General features: G+C 41.5%; 1 protein-coding gene across 3 annotated transcripts in view; it reads left to right on the plus strand.

Moving 5' to 3' along the window:
- The window catches only part of LOC110493725 (homeobox protein OTX1 B), a 44,001-nt gene extending 23,710 nt beyond the window's left edge, over positions 1-20,291 (plus strand). The window contains exons 1-5 of one of the 3 annotated variants that reach the window (XM_036949726.1): positions 13,507-13,600; positions 13,813-13,931; positions 15,943-16,118; positions 16,632-16,834; positions 17,738-20,291. In XM_036949726.1, coding sequence (XP_036805621.1) covers positions 16,022-16,118; positions 16,632-16,834; positions 17,738-18,529 — 1,092 coding nt within the window. In that variant the 5' untranslated portion in view covers positions 13,507-13,600; positions 13,813-13,931; positions 15,943-16,021 and the 3' untranslated portion in view covers positions 18,530-20,291. The other 2 variants (XM_021568145.2, XM_021568146.2) reach the window with 2 other exon arrangements.
- The last annotated feature ends 3,587 nt before the right edge of the window (positions 20,292-23,878 follow it).

The following is a 23,878-nucleotide window of genomic DNA, read 5'->3' on the forward strand; positions in this document are numbered from 1 at the left end:
CCATTGGGAAATTGAAAAAATACGGAATTACCCAGACTCATCCTAAAGCTAGCCATCCAACCAAACTGAGCAACAGGGCAAGGATCTTGATCAGAGAGGTGATCAAGAACCCAATGACCACTCTGACATAACTACAGAGTTCTTTGGCTGAGATGGAAAAAGCTGCCAGAAGGACAACCATCTCTACAGCACTTGACCAATCTGGGCATTATGGGATAGTGGCCAGACAGAAGCCACTCCTGAGAAAAAATAACATGACGGCATGCATGGAGTTTGCAAAAAGGCATGTGAAAGAGATCATAACGCAAAAGAGTCTGTGGTCTGATGAGACAAAAATGTAACTCTTTGGCCAGAATGCAAAGAGCTATGTCTGGAGAAAACAAGGCACATCGGCCATTTAACACCATCCCTACCGTGAAGTATAGTGGTGGCAGCATCATGCTATGGGGATGCTTTTCAGCAGCCGGGACTGGGAGACTGGTAGGGATAGAGGGAACAATGAATGGGGCCAAATACAGGCAAATCTTTGATGTGAACCTGCTTCAAAGTGCAAATGACCTTAGACTGGGTCAAATATTTACTTTCCAACAGGACAATGACCCCAAGCATACATCCAAAGCAACACTGGAATGACTTCAGAACAAGAATGTGAAAGTCGTTGAGTGGCCCAGCTAAAGCCCAGACTTGAATCCCATTGAAAAATCTATGGAAAAACTTGAAGATTGCTGTTCACCGCCACTCCCCCATCTAACGTAACAGAGCTTGAGAAAATCTGTAAGGAAGCATGGGAGAAAATCCCCAAATTCAGATGTGCAAAGCTGATACAGACGACTCAAAGCTGTAATCGCCGCCAAATGTGCATCTACAAAGTATTGACTCAGGGGTGTGAATACTTATGTAAATGAGATATTTCTATATTTCATTTTCAATCAATTTTCAATAAAATCTAAAACATGTTTTCACTTTGTCATTCTAGGTTATTGTGTGTAGATGGGTGAGGAAAAAAAATATTCAATCAATTTTGAATTCAGACTCTAACACAACAAAATGTGGAATAAGTCAGGAGACATGAATATTTTCTGATATTTTCCCCTTGGTATAGAAAAGCAGTTACAAAATCAATCAAAGTGCATTCCAGTTCCACAACAAAAAAAGGCAGAGTCATCATGCAAAGTGGTTAAACTAGCTGTGTTCTCTTCCCTGTTAAGAGAAAGTGTGATCAATTTCTCCTCTCATCTATTACTATTGGTAATCCCTACCCAAATTGCCCTCCATTGCAGTTTGTGTATCAGCTATTTGCAGTGGATTAATGCGAGTCACTGGTGGCAAGTGTTCAAATCAATGTTTATTAATGGTTTCTTTAAGTGTTTAAAGATTAAGTAATTAACATATTGATGAACTTTTCCCATGTTGCCCAGGGAGAAAAGAGCTTGTAGTGGAGATGCTGAACTGAAGCCAGTTTCAACACTGAGGTGGAGAGTCAATGTTTCTGGGGGATTTCTTAAAGAATGCTGTGCCTGTAATATCATTATTGCTGAATTTGTATCATGTCATCATACAGTGGTAAATTTAGTTAATGATAATTACAACAAAAGCTTCTGGGTTAGACTCCAGTCTTTGTTGATAATGTGTAGCTCTTAGACTACATATTTATCTATTTGTAAGAAAGTAGCTTAGGCTTTTCTCCATCTTTTTATAACATCTGCGATTTGTGTTATATCCCTGTTACGTTGAATCAACGTCGCCTGTGTACATTTTGCATTCCCTCCCTGCAATAGGGAGACGGGTACAGTCAGTCACTCAACGCAGATTGATTTTGCCATTCGACGGCGACCCACCACAACCCTTTGGCTCGCCATGGTAATTCCCTCTCGCACCTGATAAGGTACCCGATCCATAAGAAATCAATTGTAATTAGTTTGGGGGGGGGGGGGGGCTTGGTTTAAGGGACTCTGCGCTCTCTCTTGTGTGTTTCTTTTCTCTTTCTGCCGTCTTTCGGCGTGCTTGTTTATTATTCCGCCGACAGTCATCTGCACACCTGATATCAGTTAATCTCCTGATTATTAAGTGAGGATTATTGATGGAAGGTGGAACAGCTGTATTTTGTTCTGCGCTCCTATCAAGGACCTAAGGTTCTAGATCTATCTATCCTCTGAATAGCTTTTCTTGGCTACTCAGTGCTGCTCCTGTCATTGTGTGTGTGTGTGTGTGTGTGTGTGTGTGTGAGACCCCCCTGTTCGGACTGATGGCTAGCTGTCAGCCTGACAAACGTTAGCGTAGTCGAAGGGAGGCGAAGGTGAGACTGACTCCGCAAGGTGACAGCAAACAAACACTGAGGTGTCGAAAGTTTGTCAAATAAAGTCATTAACATACTACTTAGGCTACTATTCTCACTACGATATATGAAGGAGAGTCTGAGTCACATTACATCCTTACCTTAGGCTGGCAAAGCGACATTCTTGGTCCGCAGCTCAAATTGATCGTAAACATCACCGTAGCCACTAGCCAGTAAGCACAAACTATTCAAAAATGACATAAACTTTTCTTCTAAAACATTACACTATGGAATAATGCAACAATTCACTAGCATGTATGTGCAAACAATTAAAGGGTTATTTTCTACGTCTGTAGGCTACACTCATTGCATTTTAGCTTCAAGACCAAGGCACAGAATTGCTATAACAGCATGTCTTCATCACGTTACGTTAGCCAAACAAGAATTTACGATGAACCATCAAATACAAATATAAAAGTACAGTAGGCCTACCTTACACCGTTATAAAAGACCAGACTTCATTTTTATCAATATCATGCAAATCATTACATGTGTTGAAAGCAAATTGCGACTGAAAACGTGGGTGTATGTGAATTTCACCCAACAAGCTGTTTTATATGGAAGCCCATAACCGCCACCCAAAAAATGTAATACAATTTCCCTTATGATTTGTCAACGTGCACAATTAGTCTGTGCTTCAGTCTGATCAACTGTAGCCTACTGATAACAACCACAGCTGCAGGTAGCTAAGAGAAGCCTGTGCGCTCTGATCCTATCTGGGCCAAGGGGAGCATAGCGTCATGTTTTTAATAGCTTAAGCTATGTACTTAGAGCCTCAAATAGGCCCATTTATTTGTGTTCTGATAAAATGTGAATGTGATCAAATTTGGTTTTCATTATATTCGTATATTCACACTTCCGGTGGCTAGGCTACCTTGGCCTTTTTAATCCAAAATGATTGACTGGAATTTATCAATCAACATAATAGTGATGACATAATGAGTATCTTTTTAATTACAGATGCAAAGGCCTATACCATGCAACCTTGCATACAGCAAACTCAGCCCTGTTTGTTTTTTATTTGTTTTTGGCCAATTGCAGTTGTTCTCTTTGTCTGTGGGAAGGGTTTTAATGTTTTCATCCTCCCTATGGCCATGGAATTTCTTTTAACCATATGTTTAGAAGAGCTATCTGGTCCCACCATAGCTCATATAAAGTCCATAAACATTTGTATTTTTTCTGCTGATTTATTACAATGTCATAACTACAACTAGGGGGTTAGGTTAGCCTACTACCAGATTTGGATAAACTCTGAGCCCCAGAAAAACAATTCCCCCCCACACCCTCAACTACTCTGGGACCTGTGGTGCTACCTCTAAAATCATCCCTCAATGTTACAAATTAAGGGAAAAAACGAATCGTATTTGTACATTTGACATGTTTTTGGTGGTGAGGATGAGCTTCCATAGTTTTATGTGGCTCAGTGCAGCCGGCAGCTACTGCAACAGTTTCAGGTAAAAACTCAAAACAAGTCTAAAATATTATGAAAATGTCTGCACATTTCAGCCGTTTCAAAAACATTGCTCTGCTAATACCATTCCTACTGTATGCTCAACAAGACAATACTGTTTTACACTGCCCTGCTTCAAGGGAGGCAACTGTCTGTCGAGGGTCGTACACTACCTCCAGATGTAGCGGCTGAGACGTAGCAAGTATGCAAGTTTTCATTTGAGTAATATGTGTAACCACCATATTGACCTCAAAATGGCTCCGGAGGGGAGGGGTGCCGTTTTATCGGCTCTTAACCAACCATGCTATTTTTTTTTCTTTTTTCGTGTCGTTCTGAACTTGTTTTGTACATAATGTTGCTGCTACCATCTCTTATGATCGAAAAGAGCTTCTGGACATCAGAACTGGGATTATTCACCTCAAATTGGATGAAGAGTTCTTCTTCAATGAGTCAGATGGGAGGGATATACTACTACAGACACCCTAACAGGCCCAGATCCCCCGTGATTCACTGGAAAGGAAACTGAGGTTTTGCGGAAGGAGATCAGGGTGCCTTGTGAGGACGAGTGGCTAATCTGCCCTTGCCTTCCATCCTGCTAGCTAACATTCAGTCGCTGGAAAATAAATGTGACTAACTTGAAAGCACGTATATCCTACCAACAGGACATGAAAAACTGTAATATCTTATGTTTCACATAGTCGTGGCTGAACGGCGACATTAAGAACATACAACTGGCGGGTTATACACTCTATCGGCAGGACAGAACAGCAGCCTCTGGTAAGACACGGGGCGGGGTCCTATGCATATTTGTAAACAATAACTGGTGCACGATATCTTCGGAAGTCTCAAGGTTTTTTTCACGATAAGCTGTAGACCCCTCTATTTACCAAGAGAGTTTTCATCTGTATTTTTTGTAGCTATCTACATACCACCACAGATCGATGCTGGCGCTAAAACCGCACTCAATGAGCTGTAATCCGCCATAAGCAAACAGGAAAACGCTCATCCAGAGGCGGTGCTCCTAGTGGCCGGGAACTTTAATTAAGGGAAACTTAAATCAGTTTGACCTCATTTCTATCAGTATGTTAAATGTGCAACGAGAGAAAAAAATTCTAGACCACCTTTACTCCACACAAAGAGACGCGTACAAAGCTCTCCCTCGCCCTCCATTTGGCAAATCTGACCATAACTCTATCCTCCTGATTCCCGCTTACAAACAGAAATGAAAGAAGGAAGCACCAGTGACTCGGTCTATAAAAAAGTGGTCAGATGAAGCAGATGCTAAACTACAGGACTGTTTTGCTAACAGAGACTGGAATATGTTCCGGAATTATTCCGATGGCATTGAGGAGTACACACCATATCAGTCACTGATGTACGTACAGTACATACATACCCAAACTAGAAGCCATGGATTACAGGTAACATTCACACTGAGCTAAAGGGTAGAGCTGCCGCTTTCAAGGAGCGGGACTCTAACCCGGAAGCTTACAAGAAATCCCGCTATGCCCTCCGACGAACAATCAAACAGGCAAAGCATCAATATAGGACTAAGATCGAATCGTACTACTCCGGCTCTGACGCTCGTCGGATGTGGCAGGGCTTGCAAACTAATACAGACGACAAAGGGAAGCACAGCCGAGAGCTGCCCAGTGACACAAGCCTTCCAGATGAGCTAAATCACTTCTATGCTCGCTCTGAGGCAAGTAACACTGAAACATGCATGACAGCATCAGCTGTTCCGGACGACTGTGTGATCCGCAGCCGATGTGAGTAAGACCTTTAAACAGGTCAACATTCACAAGGCTTCTGAGCCAGACGGATTACCAGGACGTGTACTTCGACCATGCGCTGACCAACTGGCAAGTGTCTTCACTGACATTTTCAACCTCCCCCTGTCTGGGTCTTTAATACCAACATGTTTCAAGCAGACTACCATAGTTCTTGTGCCCAAGAACACTAAGGTAACCTGCTTGAATGACTACCGACCCGTAGCACTCATGTCTGTAGCCATGAAATGCTTTGAAAGGCTGGTCATGACTCACATCAACACAATTATCCCAGAAACCCAAGACCCACTCCAATTTGCATACTGCACCAACAGATCCACAGATGATGCTATCTCTATTGCACTCCTCTCTGCCCTTTCCCACCTGGACAAAAGGAACACCTATGTGAGAATGCTATTCATTGACTACAGCTCAGCGTTCAACACCATAGTTCCCTCAAAGCTCATCAGGACCTGGGATTAAACACCTCCCTCTGCAACTGGATCCTGGACTTTCTGACGGGCCGCCCCCAGGTGGTAAGGTTAGGTAACAACACATCCGCCACGCTGATCCTCAACACGGGGGCCCCTCAGGGGTGCGTGCTCAGTCCTTTCCTGTACTCCCTGTTTACTCATGACTGCACGGCCAGGCACAACTCCAACACCATCATTACGTTTGCTGATGACACAACAGTGAGACAGCCTATAGGGAGGTCAGAGACCTGACCGTGTGGTGCAAGGACAACAACCCCTCCCTCAACGTGATCAAGACAAAGGAGATTATTGTGGACTACAGGAAAAGGAGGACCTAGCATGCCCCCATTCTCATCGACGGAGCTGTAGTAGAGCAGATTGAGAGCTTCAAGTTCCTTGGCGTCCACATCACCAACAAACTAACATGGTCCAGGCACACCAAGACAGCCGTGAAGAGGGCACGGCAAAACCTACAGCTGCACCATTGAGAGCATCCTGACGGGTTGCATCACTGCCTTGGATGGCAACTGCTCAACCTCCGACCACAAGTCGCTAGAGAGTAGTGCGTACGGCCCAGTACATCACTGGGGCCAAGCTTTCTGCCATCCAAGACCTCTATACCAGGCAGTGTCAGAGGAAGGCCCTAAAAATTGTCAAAGACTCCAGCCACCCTAGTCATAGACTGTTCTCTCTGCTACCGCACGGCAAGCGGTCCCGGAGAGCCAAGTCTAGGTCCAAGAAGCTTCTAAACAGCTTCTTCCCCCAATCCATAAGACTCCTGAACAGCTAATCAAATGGCTACCCGGACTTTTTGCAATGCCACCCCCCTCTTATATGCTGCTGCTACTCTCTGTTATTATCTATGCACAGTCACTTTTATAATTCTACCTACATGTACATATTACCTCAATTACCTCGACACCTGTGCCCCCGCGCATTGACTCTGTACCGGGACCCCCTGTATATAGCCGCGCTATTATTATTTACTGCTGCTCTTTAATCATTTGTATTCTTATCGTTTACTTTTTTGGGGGGGGGGGTGGGGGGTATTTTCTTAAAACTGCATTATTGGTTAACGGCTTGTAAGTAAGCATTTCACTGTAAGGTCTACTACACCTGTTGTATTCTGCCCTTCTGACAAGTAAAATCGTATTTTATTTAATTTGAAATGCAAGGTGGAGTTGTAGTGATTCCCTGCAACAAGGCGCTGCTACCACACCTCACCCCTGGCCTTTGATTTCGCTCGCCATTTTTTAAAGGTTTTGGTTCATGCTCGGGGTCTCTGTATTTGAAAGTTGACGCTCCTGCTCTTAAAGGGGGATTCATGCACAGACTACTGCCTACTTTTGTACTGCGTCTCAGGTTTTGTATGATAAATTGTATTTTTTTATACATTCAAAATCAATATGTAATCCTGTGCAGGGGATTATCCTGTGCACTAGGCCATTTGTGAGGCCTCTTTGAGCTTTGTTACAGGTCTTCTGGCAGCTCTATGCCATAGATTGATTAGGTGCAGTGCCAGAATCCTATCAAATGGCCAGCTCTGATGATGGTGCAAACTCTTTCAGGGCCTCTAGTTGACTGGAACTGGAGATAAGGCTGGATGGCAATTCCCTTCCCTCCTGCTGCACTCTGGGTAGAGAAAAAATAGTGTTAGTATATGTTGTAGGAAGTTGTGATTTGCTCCTGTGCTCCAATTGCACTTTTGTAGCTATTTTCAATATTTGGAAATAATCTTGTGTTGCATAGCTCATCTCTGCTTTGCCTAATGTGAAGGCACTTTCACCCTCACAAATGTCAAATGTTAATGTAACAACTGCCCTCCCTCCCTCCCTCCCTCCCTCCCTTTGTTAACCAGGTAACCCTGTGGTTGAAAGTGAATCCTTTTTCAACAACTCATTGTACATCGATGAGGAAAATCCACCTCATCTAAAAAGTAGGCCATCCTAATGGCATTTGAATGACCAGAAAACAATATAACTAGATTGGGCTGGTAAGGGATAATAGAATTCTACAGGTAATTTGTTACCATGGGAAACTCCACCCTTGCCAGTGTGGCGTCATAAGTTGATTATCTTGCTTCCCAAATTATTTAAGCTATCTCCGGCAAAAAGTAAAAGCACTGAATTACAAGTTTGATTCCAAAAACCATTATGATTGGCTTAAAATTAGTCATTTTTGGTTTGGTAAATAAGCAACCCAAGTCTCTCTTCCCTCAAGCTGCTGAGAAATGCAGTGTTGCCTTCAGTATATTTTCCTCCTCTTTTTTTCTGTGCATAGGGAGGGTCACGGGGAACTGAACCTGTGCATTCTTGTGTGGCTTGCCAACGCTCACATGGTTACCACTGGTGCGCATTGTTAGGGATATCTGAATGAGCACTGGCCATGCAAGTTTTAACGTGATTGCCCGGGGGCAGTAGAGTGAAAGAGAGGAGGAACAGAGTGAGGGAGAGAAAGAGAGGGAGGGAGGGAGGGGGGAAGAGAGAGAGAGACTAATCCTAAAAGGATTGAAAGTTGCCCTACTCTTTGCTCAGGGTCCCTCCCCCTCACCCCCTCACTCACTCTGTTTTTGGGGGATTGCGATGGGGGTGTATGTATGGTGGTTTGGGTTGGTTGGGTGACTGTGGGCTGTGGGATCTTTAAGCCGGTGTCTGATTTCTCCCTCCTGCTCCTCATTTGTTCTGCCATGTCTCTCATCATTTCTCCTCATTGTTTACCTTCCTAATGAGAGGGGCGGGAAGGCCCGATCCTGTGACAGACAGCTACATGCTCCCCTCTGCTCTCTCCGTCTCTCTGTTCTCTACCTCTCTCTGCTCTCTACCTCTCTCTGCTCTCTACCTCTCTCTAGTTCTGCTCTCTCTCTCTCTCTGTATCTCTGCTATCTCTCTTTGCTCTCTCTCCCTCTGCCCCCCCCCCTCTCTCTTTCACTCTTCCTTTTCTGCCTCTCTCATTGTACATGTATGACTGTTTTTCACTGCTATGTTCATGACACATTATAACTTCCTTTCTCGTTCCTGTTTAGTCATGTGAGCTGTCAAAAAATGTAAGTTACAATGTAGCCTAATATTTGCACTCACTTGACAGTCAATTCGGAAATTGACGCCATGCCAATACCACAAAGAGGGCCTATGAAAATAAAGTGAACGTCAATTTTTTAAGATGATAAATTGCATAATGTTTTGATGTTCGATATATGAAGTTCATTTTAAGAGATGTTAAAAAAAGGTATGACACGTTGCACTCTCAATACTTGGGTCTTGTCAGATTCTTTATTAAAGCACTAACGGTTTCACCAACACCAACTTTGGTAATGGTGTCTTCAAGACTTACGTTTAAATGTAAGTTCTGTGTCTCATGTCAGGGACGTCATGCCCACTTGTCCATTTGTGCGCAGAAAGAAAATTAAGAAATTGTTCACTTCACTCACAAATATCAAATTGGTCTATCTCTTAAAAAAGATTAGGTGCATGGAGCCTCTGTCTCGTGTTTTGGTCTATGGCAGCTGAGTGCCAGACTGTTGAGTTTTGGTCATTCTCCTTTAGGTTAGACTAGGTAATGATACAGTGTTGTTGAATGCAGAACGTGCTGGGCACCCTGGCTAAGTGACTACCCTTGACTCCCCCATTAAGTGCCAGTGTGGGACAAAGAGAAACTGAGTGCCAGGACAGAAGACAGGCCTTGCGTGATAAGTGCATGGTCCTCAAAATTGCTATCCTTCTGGCTGTGTTATTCAGATTACATTACAGGAGAACCTTTCTTTTTTTTTAAAAATCAACCACCTACTGTATGGGAAAACTGTAGGTCAACTACCTTTCAAACCTCTACATCTCATCAATTATTTTCATGGGGTCATTCCTTTACTTGTCAGTTTGAAGCAAAATGATCACCATTTTGGAATGCATATGCTAGGCTACGGTTACCTTTGGTTGTAGGCTAGCAGTTATTTGCAGGGACAGTGAGTAGGCTAGCTACCTGTCAACCCATCTGACCTCCCAGTGCCCTGTTGAAGGCTGGCGTGCCTAGGACTACATGATGCTCGTGCCTCCATTGTGAGGAGAACACCAGGTGATATTTCAGACTGGGAAACTAGCTCTGTATGAAACAGTACAGTACATCCCTATCCCACGTGTTTACATTACCGCACAGTATCAAGCAGCAGAGTCTCACAACACATCGCACTCACTCACCCTGTTGGTCATGTGATCTCTAAGCACTTGTGGCGCTATTGCATAGCCTAATAGGTCTGTTTCTTGTGATTGATAATAAATCATGTAAGATGGTTAATGGAAAGGATGCAACAATGATATATTAGTCAAAAAAGTCAGTTGATGAAAAGAGACTAAAACTAACAAAAAAATGCATCACAAATATGTTTTCAAGTCTCCTGAGCACCTTCGATAATGATTTTATAGTGCATTTGCCATAGATATGGACTTTACTGTAAACAAGATTTAGTTTTGTTCATTTCATGTGGTTTAATAATTTGGCATGTTATTGCAATAGTAATAGGTATGGGAGTTAATGACCCCCTTTCACCTATGGTATAGGCCTACAATTTAGAGGAGCAGTCTAGGCTAATAACAATGCATTCATCATTTTTATATCTTAAAAATCATACAGTTTAGTTTGATTTTTCTATGCATTTGAAGCTAAACTGATATGGGAATGTTTTATGCATTCTGAATGATTAGGATTCCAACATTGATTAATTTTCCCTATGATGTTTTGCATCAAATGTTTTAAGTGTTTACATGTTCTGGACTTATTTCCACTAATTCTGTAAATAGAGCCGAGATTTTGAATTTCACGATTCGAATTTTATGGTTTTAATCAGAAGATTATTCATATGGGTTACTATTTCACAACACAAGTTCATCTATAATAATGTGTGGATGGAACGGAATGCATAGCACCAGTCTTACTAATACGTATTATCATGTGCATATTGTTATTCGAATAGACGTTTTGACTTCTGTGGTCGGATCTCATTCAGTTTCAGCTCCGTCAAAGAAATGGCACGGCTCCACGTACATCAATAATATAGTCATTTAATCTGCATGGGAGTTTTCATTGTAGTAGACCTATACTCCATTGACTAATGTCGTGGAAATATCTCAATTGAACGTTTTTACAGTAGTAGCCTATAGGCTACACCTCGGTGAAAGAATGTTTGAAATACTTTTGAAAAAATATTGCCTATTTAAAACTTTCCTATAGGCCATTTCGTTATTAATGGCATAGATAGGACTATGTTATTTATTGAAAACAATGTTCACCATTATTTCGCAATGTGCAGTTAAACCTGCTGTTATGGAAATCTTTCAAATACAACATTGAGCCTCAAAACTCAAATTCCATGTGCACGATAAAATTGTGCATGACAAACCATGATCATTTGATGACTGTCTCCAACCAGAGTTCCGCATTAAGGTAACCTTACCTCTGTATTTCCACCATTGCGTAATGCTTCACTTTTACGCGTGTATCCAAAAAAGAAAAGAAAACAGCCACTCAATCCTTGACACCGACTATAAACCCATAGATAAAGTATTTTTGAGTTTAAAAACTTCATACTTAGGTGCTGGTCTCCTTGCGTAGTGCTATAGCTGTAGCATACAAGCCATAGGTATCTTTCTGGGAGAACGGATTGCCCCCCTATGTATTGCAGATGTGCAAGCTTTGAGATCTGTTGCTATTACCGCGCATGCAGGTGTTGATCATGGGTGGATTTTGCAAAGCCAGTTCCACAGCCACAGGTTTTTCTTACAAAAAGCAGAGGGAGAGAATACCGACTCCGCGTGCCCATGCTTTCTGACAACTTGGGGGATTTTATGCATCATCGTTTTAATAAGCACCGACAACATACGCGACCTTCTCCAATCCTGCCAGCTAAAGAGACAAACCTTACACCCCCACCCCTTGAGTTGCCCTGATCCCTGGTTTTACTGGCTTAGCATTAAGAAAATTCTACTGCAATTTGGGATTAAGTCCAATACTCTGTTCACAATGGGATTTTGCTATTTGATATCTTTGATACTTGTGTGTGATCGATCACATTGGCTTTGACAGGTCTAGGCCTATATATTGGGCGCTTGAGTCATACAATAGTTGGAGCAAACGTGTAAGATTAGCCAATAAATATCGCATTTTATATTTTTTCCTGGCCATCGTAATGCATTGGGCCTGTTTGGCCCTGAAAAAAAACTGAATTGACTTGCCTATTGGAATTTACCTTGAATTATTAATATTAGCCTTATTTCGTTCATAGCCAAAGCCTACCATATAAAATGGCACCCATAATTTGTGTGAATAAATGTAAAGTGTAAAGTGCAAACCTGTTGTCATTCGAAACGCTCATGATTTGCCTCCAACCATTAACGGCTATTATTTTAGCGCTGTTACGTCGTTGTTTCGATTAGGCCATTCTAAAGATCCAAAGAGGATGTTAAAATGCCTTCGTTTGATATCACATTTAGTTAACTAATGTTCTTGACAGTCTTTTGATTATTTGCTCGTGATTGATTATTGCAGCTCCGGCTACAATTAGAGTTTATTTTAATATGAGCTCGACAAAGCACCAGCCGAGGCGGTAGCAGTGGAGACAGACGCCTCATGGACGGTCTCAACAATTAATCCCGAATATAAATATAATTTGTATTTTCCATTCTTTATGCACATTTATCTATTGAAAAATGTTTTTTATGTTTTAATTTTAGGTTATAGGATATAGATAGATCGTCGATTCCACCTCCAGTTTAATTCATATAAAACTTTATTTGAGAGGAGAGCCTCGTTTGGATGAACTGCACTATTATTCTGAAATGGAAATCCAAGTGAGGATTATGTCATTCATTAATATTCATGAAAATATATTACACGGTTAAATCAGAGCCTATTTACCACGTTTGGAAAGTATTCCGCTGCTATGGAAAAAAAAATCTCAAATGTGTATAAACGATGGTGTTGTTCACAAACAATTACAGGCAAAATGACAACGTTGAAAGGTGATTTTCTCTGAAGACCCACACAGGGTTAAAAAATGCATTACTACCGAGGGCAAGCAGTTTTCTTGTTATTTTAATCAATCACATAGGTTACACTAAAGCTATATTCGGTTTTAAGGCATTACATTTTGTTTTAGGTAATCTAATTTATTTTCTTAGTTGGCATTTTTTCATGTGTTTAAAGATTCTCTCAAGAGTTAGTACTTTTCATGAGCGAAATAAACATTGAGACCTGCTTAAATTGACCTTTTACGGTAGCCTACATATTTTGTTTTTATGCAAACGCTCAATCTACTAGATGCACATGAAATGAAGAACAACGTAGGCCTACACCTAAGTAGAGCATTCAATGTAATGCTTTTTTTTTTTATTAAGTATAACTTTTTCCAATTGTGGGCTCTCACGTGGTATAGATTTATTTAAGCATTTGAAGGGGAGGGGTTTTCTTGCAATCCTCGCAATTGACTGGTTACCTCTGTCGCCTGTAAGGGAGCACGGGCGCTTGGATTGGACGAGGTGGGCCGTTCTGCATGTGTTTTACGTTCATAGAAGGGCAGGGTAAGCAGAAGGTGATCAATCTCCATCGGTCAACATTGGCAATCACCTTACCACAGTGCAAGACGCACAAGATAATGCGATTGATTTGATTTTTATTATATTTTTTTCTAATTGTGAAATTTCCTCTGAAACACACAACTGGGGTTCAAATTGGAAAACTGCGTTGGTTGATGTAAACTCCTAATTTACAGTTTGCGTATTTCTCATCCATTTGTGTGCGCAGCTTCTTATGGTTGTCTCGCTTTCAATAACATTTCCTCCATGTGGATATTCTTGATGTACGGGATCTTCTTGGTTTGACTACAAATAAAGCAAATAAGAAAACAGGATCCCAAACGCAAGGTGAGTGGTAAATGCAAAGTTTTCGTTGTCTTAATAGGCCTATGTAGTCCGTTTAGGCTACTTCCTTCTGGGTTGTTATTCGTCATTTTGATTGAATTATTTATACTATTGAGGTTACTGTAATCTATTCATATTATTTTATAAACGATGTATTTGTATTTGATAAGACTACGAAGTTTGTATTTAGGTGCAACTTGCGGTAGAAACTGTTGTGCGCTCATTGAAAATGGTCATTGTAAATGGTCGTTGTAAACAATTACGCTCGTCAGGGGAAGCTATCAAGAATTACGTGACAGTAAACTCCCCATTGGAAATTCAGTTTTTATAGTAAATTAATATCCTAAATGCTACTTCTGGGTTGGTTGTGCACTTATTATTTGAATGGAAAAACTCTGAGGCCTGACAAGACACATGGAATGTATATATTTGAGGTGTTGTTAATTAATTTTGCGCATAAGACCTTTTCTTATAATGGTGTCCCTGGGGCTCGCATCTGAATCGCAATAGAGTTCATTTGCACAGAGTTTTTCGCCATTTACATTTGCTTAAACTCCTTCCTGCGGTTATGGAAATACAGTGAAGTATTTACGCCTCAATACAAATCCATCAGCTAGTCCGTGTCCACAGCATGGACCCAAGTAGGTCTATTTAGAGGCCAAATACATTGTAGCCAGTCAATGAAGTTAAAAAAAAACAAACCTATTTGTTTCAACCGTTACATTAAGGCACCCGTCCAATTACTGAAACGCATCTACATATGATATCATATATGCCATCAGGTCTGTTGCTTTGATTTGAAATCTAGATCTGCATATTTTTCTAACTTGATACGCTTTGGAGCATATTTCATTCGGATACACATCTTATACACATCTTATTATCAGGGTATAACCATGTAATAACAATGATAACCACGATTAAAATGCATTAGTGTTATTTCATGTATTTAAAAATAAATCTAAGTTACAAAAAACAAGCCATTTGATAATATGTGACATCTGGTCTCTGCTGAAAGAGAATGTTCCATTAGGCAGTCGTGTAGAACACACCCCAGAAGATGTGGATATTTTATAGGCCTAGAATAGTTATTTGTCAAATATAATGGCATGCAATAATTTGACAAGCAGCCAACTCCATTTTCATTTCAACATGAAACTTTGGACAATTTGTTATTTTACGCAGGCGTAGCATGTCGGCCCTGTATAGCCTATAGGCCTAGACAAACTACGTATGAAATAGTCTAGAGTTGTGCTGATTATGTCATAAAATGGCTTACATTAACAGTGAAATGGATTATAAGGCAGTGTATGTGTAGTTTATGCGTGCATCTATAATTTATGCAGGCTGTTATGACTCTTGACATGTTTGTGATCTGGGTCCAAATGCATTCTTTATTTTATTGATCAAAGTCATTAATCTTATCTCGCAGGCCTCTCTATGCACCGAAAATGTGCGTAATGGCGAATGTAATGTTTTTAACAGTGGATGCATTTATCAAAACAAGGGTTTAGAGGTTGGCCATAAGGAGTCATGCGTCAAATGGAATTAATACACGACTGGCGACAGATTTCATCCGTAATTATTTCTTTACTGTAGTGATGGATGACTGCAACCTGAGTTTATAATTGGATATCATTTAGCCACGTTAACGCGTCATGTCATACTTTGTTTGAAACCTTTGTAAACGGCTAATCTTTGTATTTTTGGAGAGGGAATCAGCTTTTTGATTCCCTTTTGATACGACTCGGATGAAAGTTGGAAGTCTCAATCAAAAAGTCCTATAGGCTACTGAAATTTAGCAACGTTTTGAAATTGGAAATATAATTTGGCTTTGATATTGTCTCAGGCTAGTTCCAATTGAATTAACCATAATTTGAATATAGGGCCATTTTAAATTATTAAAATCAAATGTAGTTTGCTGATTTGCTCTTTGTAGGCTACTAAATATAAATGAGTAACCAACAGAAATATATATTTTCACATTCTACTCACAATGCGTTTTCAATTGCAGGATTTCATCAAGGGACTGCAACATCGGGGGAATCGAACTTTTCCGCACCGACTTTGGTTTCCCCGTTTCCGTTTCTAGTATGATGTCATACCTCAAACAGGCCCCGTACGGCATGAACGGAATGGGGCTCAGCGGTACGGCCATGGACCTACTGCACCCATCAGTGGGGTATCCAGGTAAAACGCCCCCCAAACACTTCACATTAACTGTGCCAAATCCGAATCACCTGTGACGTTATATTGGATAGTTGTCTGTTGCTCAATACAGAAAAATATGGGAACGGGTAGCACACACGGCTCTCCGCCAATACATTTTATGTGCATTATCACACTTCCAAATGCACGAAAAGGCATAATTAAACATAAGTTGGTGTCAACTTATAGGATGGTATGATTTAATAACAAGATTCATTCCTTCGCACTATTTTCCGTTTCCACATGTTACATGACTAAGTAACTGTTAGACCTAGTGTGATTACAGTGAAGGCCTATTGTAGTGCAGAATATTGTGTGATTTAAACCTGTTATATATATAACATTCACAGGTTATTTTCGTTTTGAAGAAACACTTAACTTTGAAGCTAGCTATTTCTGAAATATATGAAAATATGAGATGGAAGCTTTGAATACTTATATTGAACCTCGTTTGTTTTGGTGAACAATGTTTTTTTCATTTCGTTTTATTATCAGATCGAAATGGCTTCGAAGAGTTTCCATTGACAGGTTTCTATTCCATTTCAGCGCATCCGAGGAAACAGCGGAGAGAGAGGACAACTTTTACTCGCACTCAGCTGGACATTCTGGAGTCCCTTTTCGGCAAGACGCGCTACCCAGACATTTTCATGCGGGAAGAAGTCGCACTGAAAATCAATTTGCCTGAGTCTAGAGTCCAAGTTTGTACAGAATTGCAATTATTTAGTTACTACTGTCTACACTTGTTTGTGTGAACTTGTGGGCCATTTGTGTGAACTTTCTGAACTTGCAGTGCAAAACTGCAACGACCTGGACAAGGCCTATTACTGCACCTTTCAATCAATACTTTACCTTTTATTTAGGATTTGAATGAGTTTCAACACAGTTGAGTATTTATTTGGGCTAAATGTTAAGTAGCCTACACTGCAATTCAGCTCTTAGCTGCAATTGTATACTACACGAATAAACAATATGCATCATCTGTTATCATTAACTGGTTATGATAGTTCAACAAATACATACAATTCCATGTTTTAAAATATAATTTATGTTCAGCTCTCAGCTCTCTTAAGAATTTCTGAGCCCCCTTTTGAAATGGGTGTGAGAGCCTTTATGTAACCAGCTTTTGTACCCCTCTCACAGGCTTACTGCAATTATGGCAGCTTCCTCTAGAGTTTCACTGATTTAGCTGAGAAATGTGCACGGTATGCAGGGTAGGCAGCCAAGCCTGTGCAGAGGTAGCCTGCAAGTCGAACACTGACTGCACAACAGTTTCATGCCATTCCCAAGTGTTTGCAATGCCTAAAATGGGATAGGAGAATCAGTGAATAAAGAATAATGTTGTTTTGTTGACCTACAAGAAGATATGGCCGATTGGATGATAGAGTTGATATCAGTTATGCATTTGCAATGAAGTACTATGTATGCCACTAATTGTACAAATTACAAAGCATTCAATATTATCAAATGGAAATAGTTATTCAGTTTGTCGCAAGTTGGCATGACCAGTTTGACAACTGCTTACTCAATCATTGTTTTGCAAATGTGTTTGGCCGGATGACAGACAGCATTTTAAAGTTGACCATTTGCCTCTTGTTGTGCAGGTATGGTTCAAGAACAGGAGAGCCAAGTGCCGTCAGCAGGCCCAGAGTGGAAACAATGCTAAAGTCCGGCCTGCCAAGAAGAAGTCCTCTCCAACCAGGGAGAGCACAGGCTCAGAGAGCAGTGGTCAGTTCACCCCTCCGGCAGTGTCCAGCACCGGCTCCTCTTCCTCTTCCTCTGCCTCGTCCGGTGGCTCTCATCCCTCCGGCCATGGAGGCCAAGGCCTGAGCAGCACTTCTACCTCCGTCACTGCCCCAGTGTCCTCCATCTGGAGCCCTGCTCCCATCTCCCCGGCCCCCGCACCACCCCCTGTCCCCGACCCCGCTCCCCCAATCAGTGCCTCCTGCATGCAGAGGTCTGTGTCAGGTACTGGAGGCACGTCCTCCTACCCGGTGTCCTACAGCCAGACAGCGGCGTCCTATGGGCAGGGCTACCCCGCCCCGGCGTCAACGGGCTCCTACTTCGGAGGGGTGGAATGCAGCTCGTACCTGGCCCCCATGCACTCTCACCACCACCCCCACCATCCGCACCAGCTCAGCCCCATGACGGGCTCCTCCATGTCTGGCCACCCGCACCACCATATAGGGCAGACCTCAGGGCACCACCACCATCACCACCCCCACCACCACCAGGCCTACAGCGGGGCCGGCCTGGCCTTCAACTCCTCAGACTGTCTGGATTACAAAGAACAAACGGCCGCGGCCGCAGCCTCTTCATGGAAGCTCAACTTCAACACCACCGACTGCTTGGACTACAAAGACCAGGCCTCCTCTTGGCGGTTCCAAGTCTTGTGACTTTTTTTCCCCCTTTCAAATAAGTATTTTTGTTTAGTTTTTTTGTTGAAGAGCTATTTTCTTCAAAGCATTAAGAAGTTAACTAATAGTAGAGACAATTATCAAGCCTTTTTTAAGTTAATGATTGGAAAATTCAAGTAACGGACAGTTGAAAAAGCCTGTCCAGGTGGCTTCTTCTTTGACCATTTTATGAATCAACAAGCTTGAATTGGATCCACTTACCCGTACTTTGGGACATCAAGGAATATTTTTCTACACATGAACTCTGAAAACTGCCCTCCAACAAGTTCAAAGTATGTAGTTTATCCCTTTGAGTTAGAATAGTTTTTTTCAGGATGGAGCAAGAGCACTGTGTTATGGATTTGCCATAAATATTCCCAAGAACGAGCAATTGAGGGCGAAACTTTGTCGCAAAATTTGTTTTATGGAAAAATATGATATTTTATGCTCATGTATTTGATATAGGCCTACCCATTAGAGACCATTTAAAATGAGAAATTAAGATGCTGCTATTGTTTTCAGTTTGCTGATATTCAAATTTATGTCAATTCCAACTTGAATATTGTTCATTGTCCGGACTGTAGTGTTGTATTTTGGCAGTTTAATTGCAGCACTTGTTTATAAGGTCAAAGATTTTGCTATTGTTCTTTACGAAGAAAATGTGAATTAGACACGCAATGTCAGTATTCCAATGAAATTTAAAATGTACATTCGTGTCTTTATAATAAAGATTCGTTAAAAACATGGTTGGTTTTTCCAATGCAAAGAGTGTTCTTATCTGAATGTAGTGGTGCCTAGTGGTTCTTTTGTTGGCAGGTTTAGATTACATTCATTTAAATACTTGGACGGCCCTCAGAACCTTATTAAGGAATGAACATATTTTAAAAGTAGTATATTGTAAGCAAATGTAATTTTAAATTCTAAATCCAAAGGCTAATAATGGACTTGGCCTAAAGATGGTTTAATTTCTTTATCCATGTGCCACTATTACCATTGTGATTAGGGCCCTGTGTTTTGTGCAGTCATGTGACATGCCTTGATTTGAACGTGTATTTATAGCCTTTGTCATCAAACTATCCTCTTTTCATGTCAGATATTCCAGCACCATCCTTAAACAATTGCTTACATTTTGGGCGGATTTCTCATTTCTGCATCAAGCTTAAAATGCAGGATAACATCTTGCTATGTCATATGATCACGCGAAACACAGGGCCCTAACTATGATATATTTTCATTATCCCCCTGAGAGAAGTCGTCATTTTTATATGAATGTTGATGAGACAAAGTAGCACAACACATTTTTACCTCCTGTTCAACCCGTCTCCATTCATGTCAAATCGAAGACCGACAGGTATGTTATTTTGACTTAACATCCGGTGAACACAAAATAAAATAACCAAAATCATGCCCTTAGATTATCCCATTTTATAATAGGCCTACTTCATTGATATAAGGTATTCATTAACAAGTTTGTCTTTTTAAATGGAAGTGCGGCCTCAAATGGGAACGAAATGGGCCTACGAATAACAATTGCAATAGGCTATCGGTTCTTATCATTTGTGTTACATAAAGTCACATATTTGTAGTGATCCTTCATCACAAAATGCATAATAACTTTCAGGTTTTGCATTTATTTGTTTTGAGGAGTGGAAATTGTGTGTATTTCCCAAGAGATCTGTAATTATAACCCACACTAAGACGTCAACCTCCATTATGTATTCTCAGATGTATTTAATAACACCCAAAATTATGTTCATGTTTATTTTGGTCTCTGTGATTTAATTTGAGGGACTGTCAAATGTGTGTGTGTGTGTGTGTGTGTTTGGTTTTACTATCCTCGTGAGGACCAGAAGTCCTCACAAGGATAATAAAACATGGAACATTTTGGGGGACATAAAAAAAAAAAGGTTTAGGAGTTATGGTTAAGGGTTTGGGGTTAGGGGTTAAGGAAAATCGGATTTTGAATGGAAATCAACTGTTTGGTCCCCACAAGGATAGTAAAATTAGTGTGTGTGTGTGGGTGGGTGTGTTGCAAAACTATGAATGTGTATATGTGGTGCAAGTTGTAATATTCCTATACTTAGAAAAGCTTCTTTGCATTTCCACTTCCAACACAACACAGGACATTTTTAACACAATCCCTCCAGTGGCCCAAAGATGCATTCTCCTTGGCCACCAGCTCAATGAGGAAACTTCACATAGGTTCAATCAAAATATATTCAGATTAGCAAACATGTATCCTGGCATGCTGAGCATTTATCTTTGCATGTTGACAGTAATGGATCATTTTGTTGATCCAAGACACAAAAAGAGGACAAATCACGATTTTAATTAACAGAAATCCCTGCTCTTGCGGTGTTCCAAGCCACAGTCGACCAGCTGGACAAACAGGTTTGGGTAAACATGGCGACCAGGAGGAGTAGCCGACATGACGTGTGTTTGCCTGGCTGTCTCCCGCTGGGCAGTGCCAGTATGCCGCCACCAATCCCCCCCCCCCCCCCCCCATGCAAACAGGCCTGAATTTACTACATTTGCATCCAACAAGGAAGAACTAATCTCCAGGCCATGTTCAAGGAATCATGGCAGTTCATTTTTCTGAGCCGTCCCTATCTCAAACACCTGTTCTGATGTCCCATCACTACAGCAGCCAACTGCTCCTATGAATGTGGGCAGTATTGTTCAGATGTGGAAACTTTGACAACACAGTGTGGGGACAATGTGGGGACAGTGTGGGGACAATGTGGGGACAGTGTGGGGACAGCGTGGGGACAGCGTGGGGACAGTGTGCTCTCTTGTCCTCCTAGACTCACGTTGTCCTGTTAGATTATCCCCGTTTGATAAACACTAACGCTCGCTTTGATGGTATACTAAAACGTGCGACTTTCAGAATACTTTGCTGCTCATGATTAGAATTTAAGTCGCCATCTAAACTCTGACTATTCCTGCCGTCATGACTTGGGGAATCTACATGGATCTACAATCAATCTACATTTGTAATACATATCAAGCAACCTTCACACAACCAAAAACAGCTAAGTACAGAAAGCGGTTATAAACGTGGGTCAATTCAGTTGACATTGCTTTAAAGGGGATATCCCCAACCTCACCTGGTTCTTACCCTCAGTAACCCCTCAAGTAGACACTCTTGAGTCCTATTTCAACTAGGACCAGGTGACACTCTGACCTTGGCGGCCTAACTCAACCTCGGTCTAAATAATTCACAGAGGATGTGGCAGCCAGCAGCGAACGGAGCTACTTCCTTGATTGCCTTGGAACCTGCCGGTGACCTGGGTGCTCGTAGACGAGGCGTCTGTCCGCCAGCTGAACCGTGACAGTTGTCTAAAGTTTGCATGTGGAGGGCTGGCTGAGTTTGAAGGAAGGAAGATCCGCAGAGAGATGGCTGGATACAGGCCCGTCCAGGGCTCAAATAGTATTTGAAATCTTTCAACATCTTCCAAATACTTTGAGCATTTGCTTGAACCTGCCTGGAGTCCCATATGGGCGAGGTTTGAGGTTTTGGAATATGCCATTGGTTCCTTTGTGCCAGACAAGCTCAAGCACAGCTCAAGTATTTGAGTGATTTGAACCCAGGTCTGATACAGGCTGTAGCAATTACAATCAGGTGCAGTACAGGAGGCTTCACTCATGCCATCTGATTGTGGGCCTCTAAACAACAGCTATACTCAAAGCCATAATTTAATCTATGAATGAGTATATGAATCAAATATATCTGTGAATCTCTGTCTGAAAGGCTAACAGCTATACCTCGATGTTTTCCAATCTGATTTGACTTGCTCCTCCCTTGGCTACAGAAACTTGCCAGCGTGTTGTTGTAACTGTGATGTAACTAGGTAGGAGAATGTTCAGAAGCAGTTTGGTTGGAGTTGATTTGCTAAGATTTGAAGTGCATTGAATTGTCTTCAGAGAATCATATTTAAGTGATGAGGTCTGTCGTGTAATGTACACACCCCACAAATGGTGTTTAACCATTTTTTTTGCTTTCTCTCCACCACCTTGTCAAACCTCCGTCATACCCTAAGGCTGACGAACCTCTACAAGATCCCCCAACACGCTCTTAATATGTTTATCTAAGAGGAAATACAAAATGGAGGGCTCCTTTCCATCCGACCACATCTTCCTCAGTCACAACCCTGTGAAACACCAACACACAAAACAACACAACAGCAGTGCTTCTGCATCAACGAAACGCCACAGAGGGGTGAAAAAAAAAAGCCAAATCATGGCTTCTGATATTGTGCACTTTGCCACTTCCAGTATATAGCCTCCTTGTGTATATTTTCATATGGAAATCCCCTTAGCATGCCGGGTAAATAGATTACGATACAGTGGGGGATTAAGGATCGCCGTGCGCCGCAGTCTCGCTAATCCCAAGAGCAGACTGTCAACAGCCCCTGACATGTCCGGGACGGGACTCCTTCTTCTCACACAAAATGGCTCCTTCCTCCGCTACTTAAAAAGCAAATCTGGGGCCTTCCCGTCATGAATATTCCCCCACTTGTTATTCTATCACGAGGAGCTGAGGACGGTTCACGATTGAAACAATTATTCACTTGTGTGGTTTTGGGCGTTGTAACTTTGTGGTAACTTTGTTGATATGGAATTAGAAGTTTAGTACACTCAAATGTAGTATGCATGAGATGCAATGTTTTTCACGTAAACATCCTTCACACATACCACAGTGTTTCAGTTCAAATACAGTGCATTTCAATATATAGTACAAGAGTTCAGTGTATCAGGACAAAAACACAGTGTGTATCATGAAGGATACCCTGACATGGAAGCACTACCTCCAAGTGGCTCTTCCAGCTATCTGTGAGCTAAAGCAGGGCCTCTCCTTGAAACAAACGGCGATGGGGAATCTCTTTGTCGGGCCGTGCCTAAGCCTAATCTAATGATTCAGATGACTGGGGGCCGTACTTAGTGGGATAGCCAGTGGCTCGGTTCAAACAAAACCCATACGGGTGGAAGTTTCCCAAGGATGGAAAAAAAAATAATAATAAAAAAATAAATAAACGTTTTCAATTCTAGCACCTTCCAGGCGACCCCCATTAACTTCAGTCTTGGAGTGCCAGGAGGAATGTGAGAGCTGGGCATTTTGCTGAGCTTGATTGAAGTCAGGTTTAAAGGGACTAATTCATGACACTACACCCAAAAAGAGCTCTTTACCGGTGTTGTATTTGGGGCCTCGATCATTTAAACGTGGTAACCAAATAGCCTCAAATAAAACATCATTTCCCTTATCAAATTTCTGACCATGTTTAACGTTTTAATACATTTTTAAAAATCCCTTCTGCCTCTTCAGATAAACGTACTTACAGAACATTTGAT

This window comes from Oncorhynchus mykiss, chromosome 17 (assembly GCF_013265735.2).
Source record: "Oncorhynchus mykiss isolate Arlee chromosome 17, USDA_OmykA_1.1, whole genome shotgun sequence".
Classification (NCBI taxonomy): Eukaryota; Metazoa; Chordata; class Actinopteri; order Salmoniformes; family Salmonidae; genus Oncorhynchus; species Oncorhynchus mykiss.